General features: G+C 38.2%; 1 protein-coding gene across 1 annotated transcript in view; it reads left to right on the top strand.

Annotated features, from left to right (window-relative positions):
* Positions 1–12,981, top strand: part of SCIN (scinderin) — a 66,650-nt gene that overhangs the window by 11,774 nt on the left and 41,895 nt on the right. The window contains exon 4 of the mRNA XM_010972025.3: positions 11,308–11,457. Within this exon, the coding sequence (XP_010970327.1) occupies positions 11,308–11,457 (150 nt within the window). The remainder of the gene's footprint in view (positions 1–11,307; positions 11,458–12,981) is intronic.

Here is a 12,981-nt window from a genome sequence, read left to right as displayed (position 1 = left end):
CACACACACCATATTATTCCACACTTTTTAATTCTCACAGAATTATTAGAAGGAAAGGCACAAGTGCAAATAACGAGTCTCGTCTTAATGGTATGGGCAGCATCTGATTTATGTTTTCTCCCAAGAAAAGAGGCCTCTCTAATGTCAGGTATACTTATTATTCTTGTCATGACGAAGAAGTATTATTGCAAGGTCTTGTGCTAGACTCTAGCAGGTAGGATTTAAGTTGTGTCTTTAACACTTTGTAAGGATGTAAAAGCATGGAAATCCTGCATGCAAAGATAGAGAAGGCAAGGACTCACAGAGCACGATTATGATGTCCTTCTTCTCCGGCTTGTCATTCTCATCACACCACTTCCACCAGCATTCTAATTGCCACCCCTCACACTTCTGGGTCAGCGTTGTTCAGGGACTTGACCTGACCTGTGTTACATCAGTCAGCATGAGGCTTGGGCTGCCTGGAGAACTTACTTAAGGTTGCACAGCTAGTAAGTGGTGAAGTCAGGATTACACCCTATGGATGTCACATTCCCATCTAAGCATTTTACTGCCTCCCTGCGGGCAGTATTTTGGGAAAGAGTGTCAGATGGAGGCCACGTTTATTCCTTATGTATAGAGAAGGGACACTGAGGGTTTGAAAAATGGAGCTCCACAATCAAGGTTCTGTTTGAACAATATTAATTTAGCAACAGCACAGAGATTAAATATGCTAAGGTTAGGAATGGTTTGGAAAATGACCCAAGCTAGAAACGTCACTGGTTTCTCTAAGTTAGGGTACACCTCTGGTTTTATTACTGCTGATGAATAATCTGACTGTCTTGGATGACACCAGCTTGTGTGCACAGTTGAGAGCATAACGTTAATGCCCCAAATACAATTCCCAGTGTCACACTTAGACATCCCAAAATGGCAGTGGTCTTGCCCTGCGTCTTGCAATGAATTTCATGGAAATGTCCTTTTGAATTAGAAATACTAACCTGCTCCCCTAAACAGGCTTAAGTCCCTGACTTAGAGATCTAGGCAGAAAGCAGATGCTGTCCTATCCCTCCGTTTCCCTACAACCAGAACCATGACTTACCCAGATAGATAATCAAGTATATGAAGCCGCACGGTTGCAGAAGCAGTTACTGCAGTCTCTCAAAGCCTTGCACGGTAATTGTCTTTCTCAAACACTTACAGTATAGCCCTTTATGCCTGTGTAATTTATAAACTATCTTTACACACAATGTAGTACTTTTCATGGAAAAAGGAGACCTCAGTTTTCATCCAAGTTTAGTGTAACCTCAGGTTCTCATCTCTAAAAGTCAGGTATTTGATTAGATATTCTCTGGGGCCCCTAAACAAGAGAGACACTTCCCACTGCTAATGTGATTCATCACTGCCATTCCTGGAAAGTATTTCTTTTTGGAAAAACATCTATTAATGTGTAATGTAAATGCTCTACAAATGCAATTTAGTTGTCATGAACAATGCCCTGTTCAACTTTCCAACTATCTACCCTTTGATCTTGAGCAAGTCATTAACCTCTCAGAGCCTTTCGAGCCTTAACTGCCTTGGTTTTTTGTTTTGTTTTTATCTTAACTCTGGTTCTTGAGACACTACGGACCTCAGCTGGCTGTGATTCAGTCCCATCTGACACACAGTCACATCTGGAAACGGCAATGATCATCCAGTTCCACAGGAGGGAAAAAGCCTTAGGAGGTGTGAACAGGTCACTGGCGTCAGCGCAGCTTGAGTGGTGACCTGGGGTCGGACCGGGGTTTTTCTGTTTATTCCTGGTTCACATCCTTTTAACTCCACTAGGTGAACTTGGTAGCGTAGAAGATGGTATGGCTCTGTAACAGTGTCTTTCAGCAGTTTCAGAATCGATTATGTCTGATCTGGCTTACAGTCTACTGAAAGTGGTATTATTATTACTGTTGAAGTGATTTATTATTTTTTTGAGCAAGTACTGAGTTTCCACAACGGGCTAGACAGTTGAATGTGGTGGTAGATCGCTTGCAGTGCTAGTAGCATATGCTCTCTTCCCGCAGGTAATATCTACCCATAGGACTGTGACCCACAAATCCAGGCTCATACAATAGGGACAGAGCATCTATTATAAGGCTCAAGGACGTGAACCTGTTCAATAGTAAATTTTCTTTATTCTATGTCGTTAATTATCTTTAATGACTTTCAGGTTGTCTTTTGCTCATGTGCCTGGTTAGGGATATTGGAATAGTATTGTTACAGAGACACTTGAAGCGGATGATCTTTCATATTGTTGAAATTTCCCACACCCTAAAGGGATAGCATGGCAGGACTTAAGCCCTGGATTCCTGAATACATTAGAGCAAATACCCATGTGACCTGTGTTTATGTTACTAACCTTTAACCAGTTGGTATGTCGCCAAAAGTTTCTAGATGGTGATAAGATCTTGCAGTTACCTTGGGAACTTTATTTTTGGGGTGTGTCACAGTAAAGAAGAATGGAGTCAAAATTTTCTTTACCATAGTATTTTAATAGCAGTTACTGAGTTAATTATTTCATGATCACTTTCTGCTTAGAGGGCACGAAGGGAAGCCAGTGTCACTTCTTCAAGTTTGTTTTATTACCCAGGTATGGAAAAGGTAGGTTAGACATCTACAGGTGTCACCCAGCTAAAGGCAGCTGACCAACACTAAGGTGACGGGTGTAGCCTAAATCCCGTATCTTGATTGTGTTTGAGAGAAGTGAGCTTTGTGGGGTAAACAGTCCCTTTGTGAAGATGATACACCAAATGGCTTAGAGACATTTGCTGTGATAGGATCTTAGACTACAGCAAATACTCCCTAGACGTGACAATGCAACTGCTTCAGTCTCAAGCACGGGGTTGTTAAATTACTCACTTACTCATTTTGAAAGTGAAGAAAATCATCAACATTCTTGAGGGTAATTTGCATAAATTGTCTTATATTTCATGTGTTTTCAGAAAATAATAAGGGACATTGCTAGATTTCAGCAATTTGGAATTTACTGGATCATTGGAACTAGGCTTTTGAGCTATATATTTTAATGTTGGTGAATTTATAAATCATTACTTTCCCATTATTTTTAAAGACATGAGGTATTTGTGAAATCAACTAATAAGATCACATTTAAATATATTGCCACAAAGCATCAGTAACTCCAGAATATGAATGATAATGAAAAAAAGCCCATATTCTCAGTTTGGGGTCTGGAGTTAACTCTTTTAGAAATATATGTCAGAGCCATCCACTGGTGGAGATTTAGATTTCACAGGGGTAGGAGTCTGTGGTGAGTGATTAATCGTGATGTTCTGCATGGTCTCTTTCCTCGCTAACTTGTTTGGTCAGTTTTACAGCATTGCTCTACTGCCTTGGCTATCTGTAATCTGTCATGTCCTCTCTCGTGGTCAGTCATGCTGCTTTGAAATGGCAGCCTACACTTCCTCATCAACCAGTTGGCCTTCAACCCACTTCTTTGGACTTTGACTCCCATCATTTCTTTCAAACTGTTCTTCCTATGAGCATCGTTGCCTTCTGCTAGATCAGTGGACACTTTGATCATTTTCCACTTGACCTCTGTGCTACAGTTGACTCTTGATTACTCCCTTCTCCTTCAGTCTCACTCCTTTTCTGGCTTCCTGTTTCTCCTCCCTTTCAAACCACTTTTTCTCATTCTTCTTCACTTGGTCTGCCCACCTCTCTAAGGATTCTACTTTTGATCGTTGTCTTTTCTTTATGGATTCCTCCTGCTTAAACTCGTCTTCACCCAAAGCTTCAACTGCTCACCCACTGGTAAGTCTCAGTGTTACAGTCTAGCTCAGAACTCTTGCCTGAGCTCTTAGTCAGTATTTCAGACTGCCTCCAAGGTAGTTCTGCTTGTGTGTGTATCATGAGAACCTCAGATTCAACAAGTCTCTACACAGAACTCATCAACTTCACCCTCTCTTTCCCAAAAGATTTCTCCTCTTACTGTCCTTTCCTTGTGAATAGAACCGTTGATCACTCAGGCCCTCAAACCCCACATCTGGGAGTCATCCTGACAGCTTGTCCCAAGTGCTGCCCATTCAGCTGGTCACTGTCCCCGTCTGTTCTACCTCCTAGTGTCTCCTGAATCCTTCCTGTCCTCTTCAACAGCACAATACTGTCTCAGGGCCCTGTGCCTCACACTTCCCTTCAAGACGCCACGCTTTTGCATTTTTGCACTTTTTTTTTTTAGCTGAGAGTACTCTCCTTTTCTGTGTCACCTTTCTCTGGCAAGCATACCATATCATCTCATCCTCAAATTCAACTCAGATGTGCCTTCTTTATAATGTGTTCCCCGACGCCCCTTCTCTCCTTGCCCTGTTCCATGTCTCACCCTGAAGAGCTGGGCAGGTCCTTCACTTTCCTATCATGGTGTGGAGACTTGTCTCTCAGCACTTTCCGCACTGCCTGTTCATCCACTTCTTGACCTCCCTCCCTCATTTTTTTTCCTAGTATTAGGCACAGAACTTAGACTCACTTGACAAAGTTTCAGCAAATGTATATCTGTCCGATATAAAGCATGCAGTCTCACGCAGTCATGTGTATAGAGATGCAATTTTTTTCACCTATAATTCAATCTGTTTATCAAATTTCTTCTATTTCCCCAGGAAAGTTAATAATAAAATAATCTTGCCTTATGAAGGTAGATTTTGTTTGTCATTAAAGCAAATCAAGCTTACACCATTCATCCCTTTTTCCATCCCAGGAGATGCATCTGTAGTATTATGGCGTGGGAGAGGGGACGGGTTTAAGAATGGAAGTGTGAGTCTGGTTTGCAGCATGCAGCCTCCTTCCTCTCTAACGTTCATTGAGGCGAAGTCACTTCATTCATTCTTGAGCTTTGGGCTTTGTCCTCTGTCCCATGACAGTTGCTGGAAAATATCCATAGCTTCACTTTGGTCTTCTGAGATGCCCATATGTCTGCACCCATGTTTCTGCTTCAAGACCCTCGCTGGTTCTGTTAACCTCTACTGCACCCCTCTCAGGAACTCTGCTCTGTTTTTCCCACATCACACTGGAGTTGTGGGGACACTGTACCCAGATGGTACCAGCACCCATTACTCCAACTGCCTAGTCACTGCCCAGAGTTGTTTGTGCTCCAATGCTCAGGATCATGGATGAATGTATGACAAATAGGTAGAAGTTTACCAAACTCTTCTCACAGACTCATTCAATCTGATCAAGTTTCCTAGTTCCCTGGTAATCACCTACTTTTTCTGGACCTAACTAGTCTTAACACTGTTTCACACTGTTGCCTACTCTGTGCTTCCTGCAATATACTCTGCCCCTAAGGTCGAGACTTTTGGTTGTTGAAATGCAAAACCAGCTTTCTAGACTGCATCCTCACTTCTCTCCCCAAAAGACGTAACTCTGGCAAAATCAAGGTTCTTTTAAATTAAAGCTATGTTGGCTTTCAGACTTGGTCTCTACTGTTACTTAAAAAGGCTTACTTTAAACTAAAAACTGAGCAAAATCTTCTCTGTTTTAGATAACTTATCCTTGCCCCAAAGTAATGCATTCCATTAGATTTATTGGAGAGAGCCTTCAGGCAACAAGAAAAGATAATGAGAAAGATAAGCCTAATTTTCAATCTCTAAAATTTACCTTAAAATGAAAGTGTGGGTGAATGGCATTTCATTTGTGCTTAGTGTGTGCTGGACGCATGGAGTATAAGGATGAAAACCAGATAGCCTTCGACCTCTAGGCACTGTGAAGCGGTGAGAACACAGACGCATACACCAGGCGGAGTTTGACAGGTAGAACGTGAGAGATGCTGGAATGGAACTGCACACACGTTGTAACCGGAGAACGGACGAGGGCACTAGGAAGACAACTCTCATTGTGTTCGGATTTATACTTGAATTCTCTATCATGGTTTCATATTAGAATCATTTAGAAGAGGTTTTAAAAATACTGGTGCCTTGATTTGACTCTTGAAGATTCTGATTTTAAGCTTTTGGGATGGAACTTTGAGGTAGATTGTTTTTAAACCCCACCCCCAGGCTGTTACATTGTACAGTGACTGTTGAGGACCATTTCAGGATGGGAAATGTCTAAAGGTGCTGGAAAATTTAGGGTCATATGTCTGAAGTACCAGTTAAGTCAGTAAAAAATAGTTGAGTCACCAGTTTATGTGGCTGGCAGAAATTATTTTTTGATAAAATGTGACTGTAAAACGTCCTTGCTTTGCCAAATACTTTGATTATATAGGGAGCACAATTTCATCTTCTCTTGCTACCAAAGGAGTGCTCCAGAAGCCATCACCTGGACCCAGTAAGTCATTGCCACAGCCAAGCTGGAACTGTCCGAGTCATTTCCCCCTTTCCTAGTCCTCCAGTATCCGTCCAAAGGCATTGTTTACCAACCCTGTAGGCTCTAACCTTCTAAATATCCCTCTGTCTTCTCTGCTTCTCCATCACCACTGCTCTGCCCTACCGCACATGCGATTCCTCCCTTTCTGTGCCAAGCCTTCAGTGACCTTCCACGCTCACTGTGTTCGTCTTCCATCCTTCAGTCAGAGATGTTTTTTAAAACACGTGTATGTGTCATTGAAGGATGTTGAGTTGGCTTGGCTTTAAACAACAATGAAATAGAATATAAATAAACATTTGTGTATCCAAAAGCTAAAAAAAAGAGTCATGTTTTAAAGTTAAAAAAAGTGGACTCCTGGAAGTATCACACAAGTCATCATTTTTTAAGCAGTGCTGAAAGAACCTCCACCCAAAGGGATCTCTGAATAAACTTCTATGTTTAGTTAACTAGATCTAAAACTAAACAGAGTAAAAATAAAGCCAACAGAAGCAAGGGAGGGGAGGAGGTCTGCCCCTCCTCCTTCTGTAAACTTAGGTGTATTTAGAATAAATAACTTAGAAAAGGACAGAAGAGGAGCAAGTCCACACTGAATTCTTTGTACATGTTATGTATGAGCCAGCATCACATTGCTGTTGGGGGCTTGCCTTTAAACTCAGCTTCTGAAATCTTGCTTCCCTTCGAGGGCATTGTTGACTGTTGTTTTTTCTGTTCTTATTTCCTGTCCCCAAATGAAGTTTGGCTGTACTTTGATGTTTTACTGGTTAACTCTGACCATGTAGTTTAAAGGAAATTTTAGAAATCTCTGGTTTGCCCAGTGTGGTTGTTTCTATAAATATCGCTTGCTTGCTTTTATTTCTTGTTACTAGTGGTCCAAACTAATTGCCAGTAATGGATTGTCTTTACTCCCTTATTTCTTCCTTTTCCAACTATCCAGAGTAATTTTGTTTTCCTTTAATAGTTTATATATTGAGTTAATTATAGTGTCACAGACTTCTACCAGAGGGTGTTCATGGGCATTATGCATATCGGCAAATTTTGGCCGAAATTTAAGTGGACGTTTTCTGAATTGAATGGGTGCTTCTGTGTTTACAGGGGGGTTTTATATATCCTTTCCCCAAAGAAATATAACATATAGTGTTGAGTTGTTAAATTCCTTAGGCTCTTGGATGGTAAAATAGTTGCTTCTGAAACCATGTTTTCTTTACAACTTTCAGTGTCTATTACACATAAACCAGATTTACAAAGCGTTTTTCATCTAAATCAAGTTAAAGTATTACAAGTAAAACAATAAAACCTTTTCTGTTGTAATTTAATACATATAAATCTATCAGCTTTTTCAGCTCTATGCAGAATTTCTTTATTTTAGCCCACTCCCTTTAAAAAACAGTAAAGTTGAATTACAGGAGAGTTTTTCAAGCATAGGGCCAACCGAGTACAAAGTTTCCTTGTGCACAGAGTGGTGAAGTAGTCTTAACCAACTACCTCTAAACAGAGCAAGTGTTGGGCTTGTACAGTTTATTAATAGTACTATACAAACTAATTTCATCCTGGTAGAGCACTGTTAAAATGAGATGTCTTAAAGACATCGTCTACATGTGATGGTATATAAATGGCTCAAATTAAATGAATTGCTCAAATTCTGTTTAAAATTTTAAAGCATGTTTTAATGTGCTGCTGCCATAATCAAACTGTTTGCATAAAAAGTTAATTAGCATTGAATGAAACAGGTTTTTAAATTAACTTTTAAACAGTTCTGGCTTTTAGTAATTTAAAATTAAAGTCCATATTTTATCATATTTCCTATCTGAGTGAAACACTGAAAATTCTAGTGCATAAGATACTATATATCACTTATAGAAATATTAGCATAAAATAAGGTGAAAGTAATGAGTAAGCATAACACAAAACATTCATTTTCATGCTCAGTAAGAATTTTTTTGTAACACTCTCTTTAGTGATTTAGTCATCTTTTAGTTAAAAGGAAAATTTCACTTTTAAAAGTTTTATTATTTTTATAAGTATTTACTGGGTATGTTTTTGCTACTTTACAGATTGAAATTGTGGTCTCTAAGCAATGGTGAGGAATATTTTCTACAATAAATTTATTTGTGAATTGATACTGCACATAAAAACTCCCAACCCAAAGTAATATCGTAGAAAATATTTTGGGACCCAAAGAATATTATAAAATTCTATGTTGAATAGTAATTATGTTCATAAAATTATCATTATCCATAATTCATTTTTAAACACCTTTTACCAGGCTTCCATAATGCTTTACAGGTGCTAATAAAATTTAGCGTGATTTTATATAATCTCTCTGAAGTAGGTGAGAGGTCGTTCATACAACTAAGGTAGGGAGACTCTAAACATCTGTCAGATGAAAATAAAAATACGGAGCAAGCCAGTAATAAAAGCTGCTGACAAGTCTGAGAAATCTAGAGAGCTAATTTTGGATCCACATCCTGTATTTCACTGTAGTGCAATATTGGCTTTCTCAGACCAACTAAGAAAAGAATTGTTTGCACAATATCATGGAATAAAGTAGAAAAGCAATCTAAGCTCAGAGCCTAAGTGTACTAGCAGAGGAGCAGGCTTGGCTGAAGTGGGTAATTAGAAGTTACAGCGTCCCTGTAACACCTGTCGTGTACAGTGTGCGCCCAGGGACCAGCAGGGGTTCTCAGATGGTTTAATGTTTAGAATCATCTGGGGAGCGTTCAATGAACACGGCTGCCCAGAACACACCCAAGAGTCCCTAAGGGTAGCCTCAGGTATCTGTATTTTTAAAAGTCACCCCCCTGCTCCCCCACCTGATTTTAATGCTCAGTGATTAGGCATTGGGTGATCATTGGGAACCAGTTGTTTTCACACTTTCTAACAGCTAACCTGGGCCTGGTCTTCAGACTTGCCTCCAAATGTGAGCCTTGTAGTCAGATGCCCAGCTGCAGAAAAGAGCTTAGAGAGGAAACCATAGCAACACATAATTCTCTCAAAGGCAGGAAAGAAACACCCCTTGACCACACTGAATAACTAAGTCCTTTTTATTTTATTTCTTATAAAGGCTTGAATTCTGAAAACTTGTATTTTGCTCTTAAAGAGGAATATGCAATAGGTCGGTCAGGAACGAGGGGATACGAGAGGTCAGAGAAACTGCCCCAGGCTTCTGTGCTTCAAAGTTGTGCCTCCAGGACCTGCCCACTGTCATGCAATCGATTAACTATTTTTGAATGAAGAAATGACTCTGGACTGAGAATGTCTTATAATCAGAGGAAAGAGCCGGACTCTCTGAATTTTGGGGTGCTCTTTTATTTTGCTGTTATTGATTTATTTCCCCTTTTAAAAAGTGCAAACACAAGGTCACATAGCCAGTAAGTGGCTGCCGGTCTGTCTCCTTCACACTTAACCACGATGTCCCCGCCTCTCCAGATGGACCAGATACAGATGTGTGGAAATGTTTTGAAAACCAAGTGTAGAGCTGGCAGTATTAGCGTTGTTGTCTGCATGTCAGTCTCTCCTTGTTAGTTTTCCCTCATTTGTCTTTCTGTTCCCAGCGCCTAGCTCATAATAGGCACCTAGTAAAAGTGAGTTACGTTTGGAAAAAAAAAAGAAAAAACACTGATTTAGATATAGTAAAAACTGAAGGCTTTCTTTCTGCAAATACGTGCACCTCCCCATGCATTAAAACTGTGTATCTTGAAAAATCTTTTAATGCAGAAAAGGCAGAAACAGAGCTTATATTTTTGTTTCTACTTAAAGGGGAACTATATTGTTCTGTGGCTTTCCTTTATTCTTTATGATATTTCTACGTCAGTATTTAAGCATCTTCCTCAATTTGTAACCACCGAAGAATCGTCTGCAGTGCACAAATAAGGACATATATGTGGCCATCTCCCTACTGATGGCCATTTGACTTTGTTTTGTTTGTTTCTTTTTGTCTTTGCCTCCCACACTTGAATAGTTCTATAAGATAAATTCCTAAAAATGGAACTTCCTCCTTCTAAAAGCACATATACTTTTTTTGATATGATGTCAAACTGCCCTCAGAAAAAGCCTGTGTCAGGACATATGACCCACATGGTGTGTGATGATGTGCACTCCCACATCCCCCCAGGCCTCCGTGCCAGGAACTTTCTTTCTTTCTTTTGTTAAACCACATTTACTGGAGACAATGATATTTTATTGTTATTTTACATTTGTAGCTGTGTATCTTCTGAACACTGTGCCTAAATCTAAACTATATAATCTAAATGGCAACTAATGCAATCTATTTAATTTAAAGCTTTATCAAACTGTTGTTCTGCTTCTATTTTTCTAAATTTCTGTTAAAGTATAACTTTGATATTTAGTAATTTTTTCTAAGTATTGTAGTTTATATAACTATTATCCTATTGTTGAACACTTAATGTCTTCCCACTGCCTCACTAACATAATCACACAGCAGTGACAAGCCCTATGCATGTGTTTTTTTCTTCTCTTTATGAATAATTTATTAAAATAAATTCCAGATAGTGATATTACTGGGTCAAAGGTTTAAGCTATTTTTATAGCTCTTGATAAGAATGGTTAAATTGCCTTACAAAAGAGATATATCATTTTTTTATGATCATTGAGAACATGTTACTATAACAGATTCTTGACTAACTTTCTGAAATATTGAACTTATTCTGAATTTAAATAATCTACATAAAGTTACTTTCATAAATTGTGCTTAGTGGATTATATACACAATAAATGGTGAGATGTGTCTTCATATTTTCCATGTTTAAAAAAATGCTTACGTTATAATGCTAACAGAAAGCCACAGGATACAGAATGAGATATAACTTAAATATGTAAAATTATGTATACCTCAGCAATAGATAGCTTTAATTTTATTTTTTATGCCTTTTTGTTTTTTTCCTAATTAGCCACAGTGTGTAGTACACCAGGGCTGAATGTCCTCCACATATTTCTGTGGTCAAAAGACCTGTTTCTTTCTTATAGGAAATTTACCAGTGGTGTGGATCCTCGTGCAACAAATATGAACGTCTGAAGGCCAGCCAGGTTGCCGTTGGCATTCGGGACAATGAGAGGAAAGGAAGAGCTCAGCTCATTGTGGTGGAAGAAGGGAGCGAACCGCCAGAGCTTATAGAGGTAAGTGAGTTGTCTTTTTAGAAGGTTGCCGCTCTAAGGTGTGTGTGTGAGTGTGTGTGTGTGTGTTTGTGTGTGTTAGTTTTAACAAATGCTCTAATACTTAGGCTAAGATTAGATAAGAGAAAATATTAGAGTCATCAGAGTCATGGTACCAGGAAAATAGAACATCAAGACTGTTTTCTCTCATCATTGGTGTGATGTGAAAGGAAGCCTTGTCCCTGTCCTCTGTGCTCTTCTAGGACACGTAGGTGGGCGATACTTTTGAGATGGGCTATAAGAAAATATTTTAGAAGAAAAATAATAGTTTCCTCATCTGGGCTTCTCAACTTTTTTTTTTTAATGCAGTGGTTTTCTTCAGTTTTAAAATTAATAATTAGTTCATGAAAGAAATGAAATAAAATTTTTAAAAAATTTTATTAAAAAATTGTTTTTGTGAAATAAAGTCTTATTCCAAGAGATTAAATAAACCAGTATTTTAAATATTTCAATCATTTTTAAACTAAGAATTATAGTATAGGCAAAATACTTATAATTTTACTATAGTTGTTAAATTAATTTGAATTGTCTCTATGTTTTTCACTTAACAAATATACAAGTCCTGTGACCAGTTTTTCCCCTTTAAGAAAACTACAGTGAGTACCTGAGTTTATAAATTGTATATATTCCCTTAAGTAAAATGATCAGTCAAAGGGTATAATCATATTCAGGTTTCTCAGTACATGTTGGTAAATTTGACTCCCATTTATTCATTCAACAACTATTTATTTAACCCCTACTGTGAGCCAGGCCCTAGTGCTTTTACCAATTGCTGCTTCCTTGCACAAGCCCTGTGTTCCTTCATGATTTTACAGAGTCCAGTCAGGACTTACTGTTGTAATACCTTTCTGAATCTTCCTGCATTTAATGGTAGCCAGTGGTATCTTGAGTTTTCATTTCTCTAATTTCCTGGGATATTGTTCATTTTCCCCAATGATTTTAGCCATTTGCACTTAAAATTTTCAAAAGGCTATCTTGTAAACATATTTTTAATTGTTTGATTTAGAGCAATTTAATGCATTAGAGTTACCAGATCCAGTGAAAACCTACACAATCCAGTAATCAAAAAATAATAATGAGATCATTTTATTGATTATAATGTCTTTAAACTTTATGACTTTAATAACCACTGAACACAGACTGTCACATTAATGATGTTTTGGAAACAACTTTAATTCCGTGGGAATACCCTCACAGTATAATGCTAAGGGAAAAGGCAGGATATAAAAATTTTAATATACTATATTAATAATACATGTTTATATGTACATATGTATGTATATATGTGTACTTTTATATCTGGAAAGAAATGTGCTGAACTATTACCAATAATATTGTTGACTCTGAGGATGTGGCTTTTTGTTATTTTCTTCATTTGTCTGTGTTTTCAAAATTTATCATAATGAATGTGTATTCCTTTTATAATCAGAAAAAAAGGCCATCTGAAAAACTAAAATAAAATTAGGGATGGCTTAACTGGGTTTTCAG

Source organism: Camelus bactrianus, chromosome 7, assembly GCF_048773025.1.
Source record: "Camelus bactrianus isolate YW-2024 breed Bactrian camel chromosome 7, ASM4877302v1, whole genome shotgun sequence".
Taxonomy (NCBI): Eukaryota; Metazoa; Chordata; class Mammalia; order Artiodactyla; family Camelidae; genus Camelus; species Camelus bactrianus.
The sequence above is the reverse complement of the archived record's forward strand: the minus strand, read 5'-3'. Positions and strand labels throughout refer to the sequence as shown.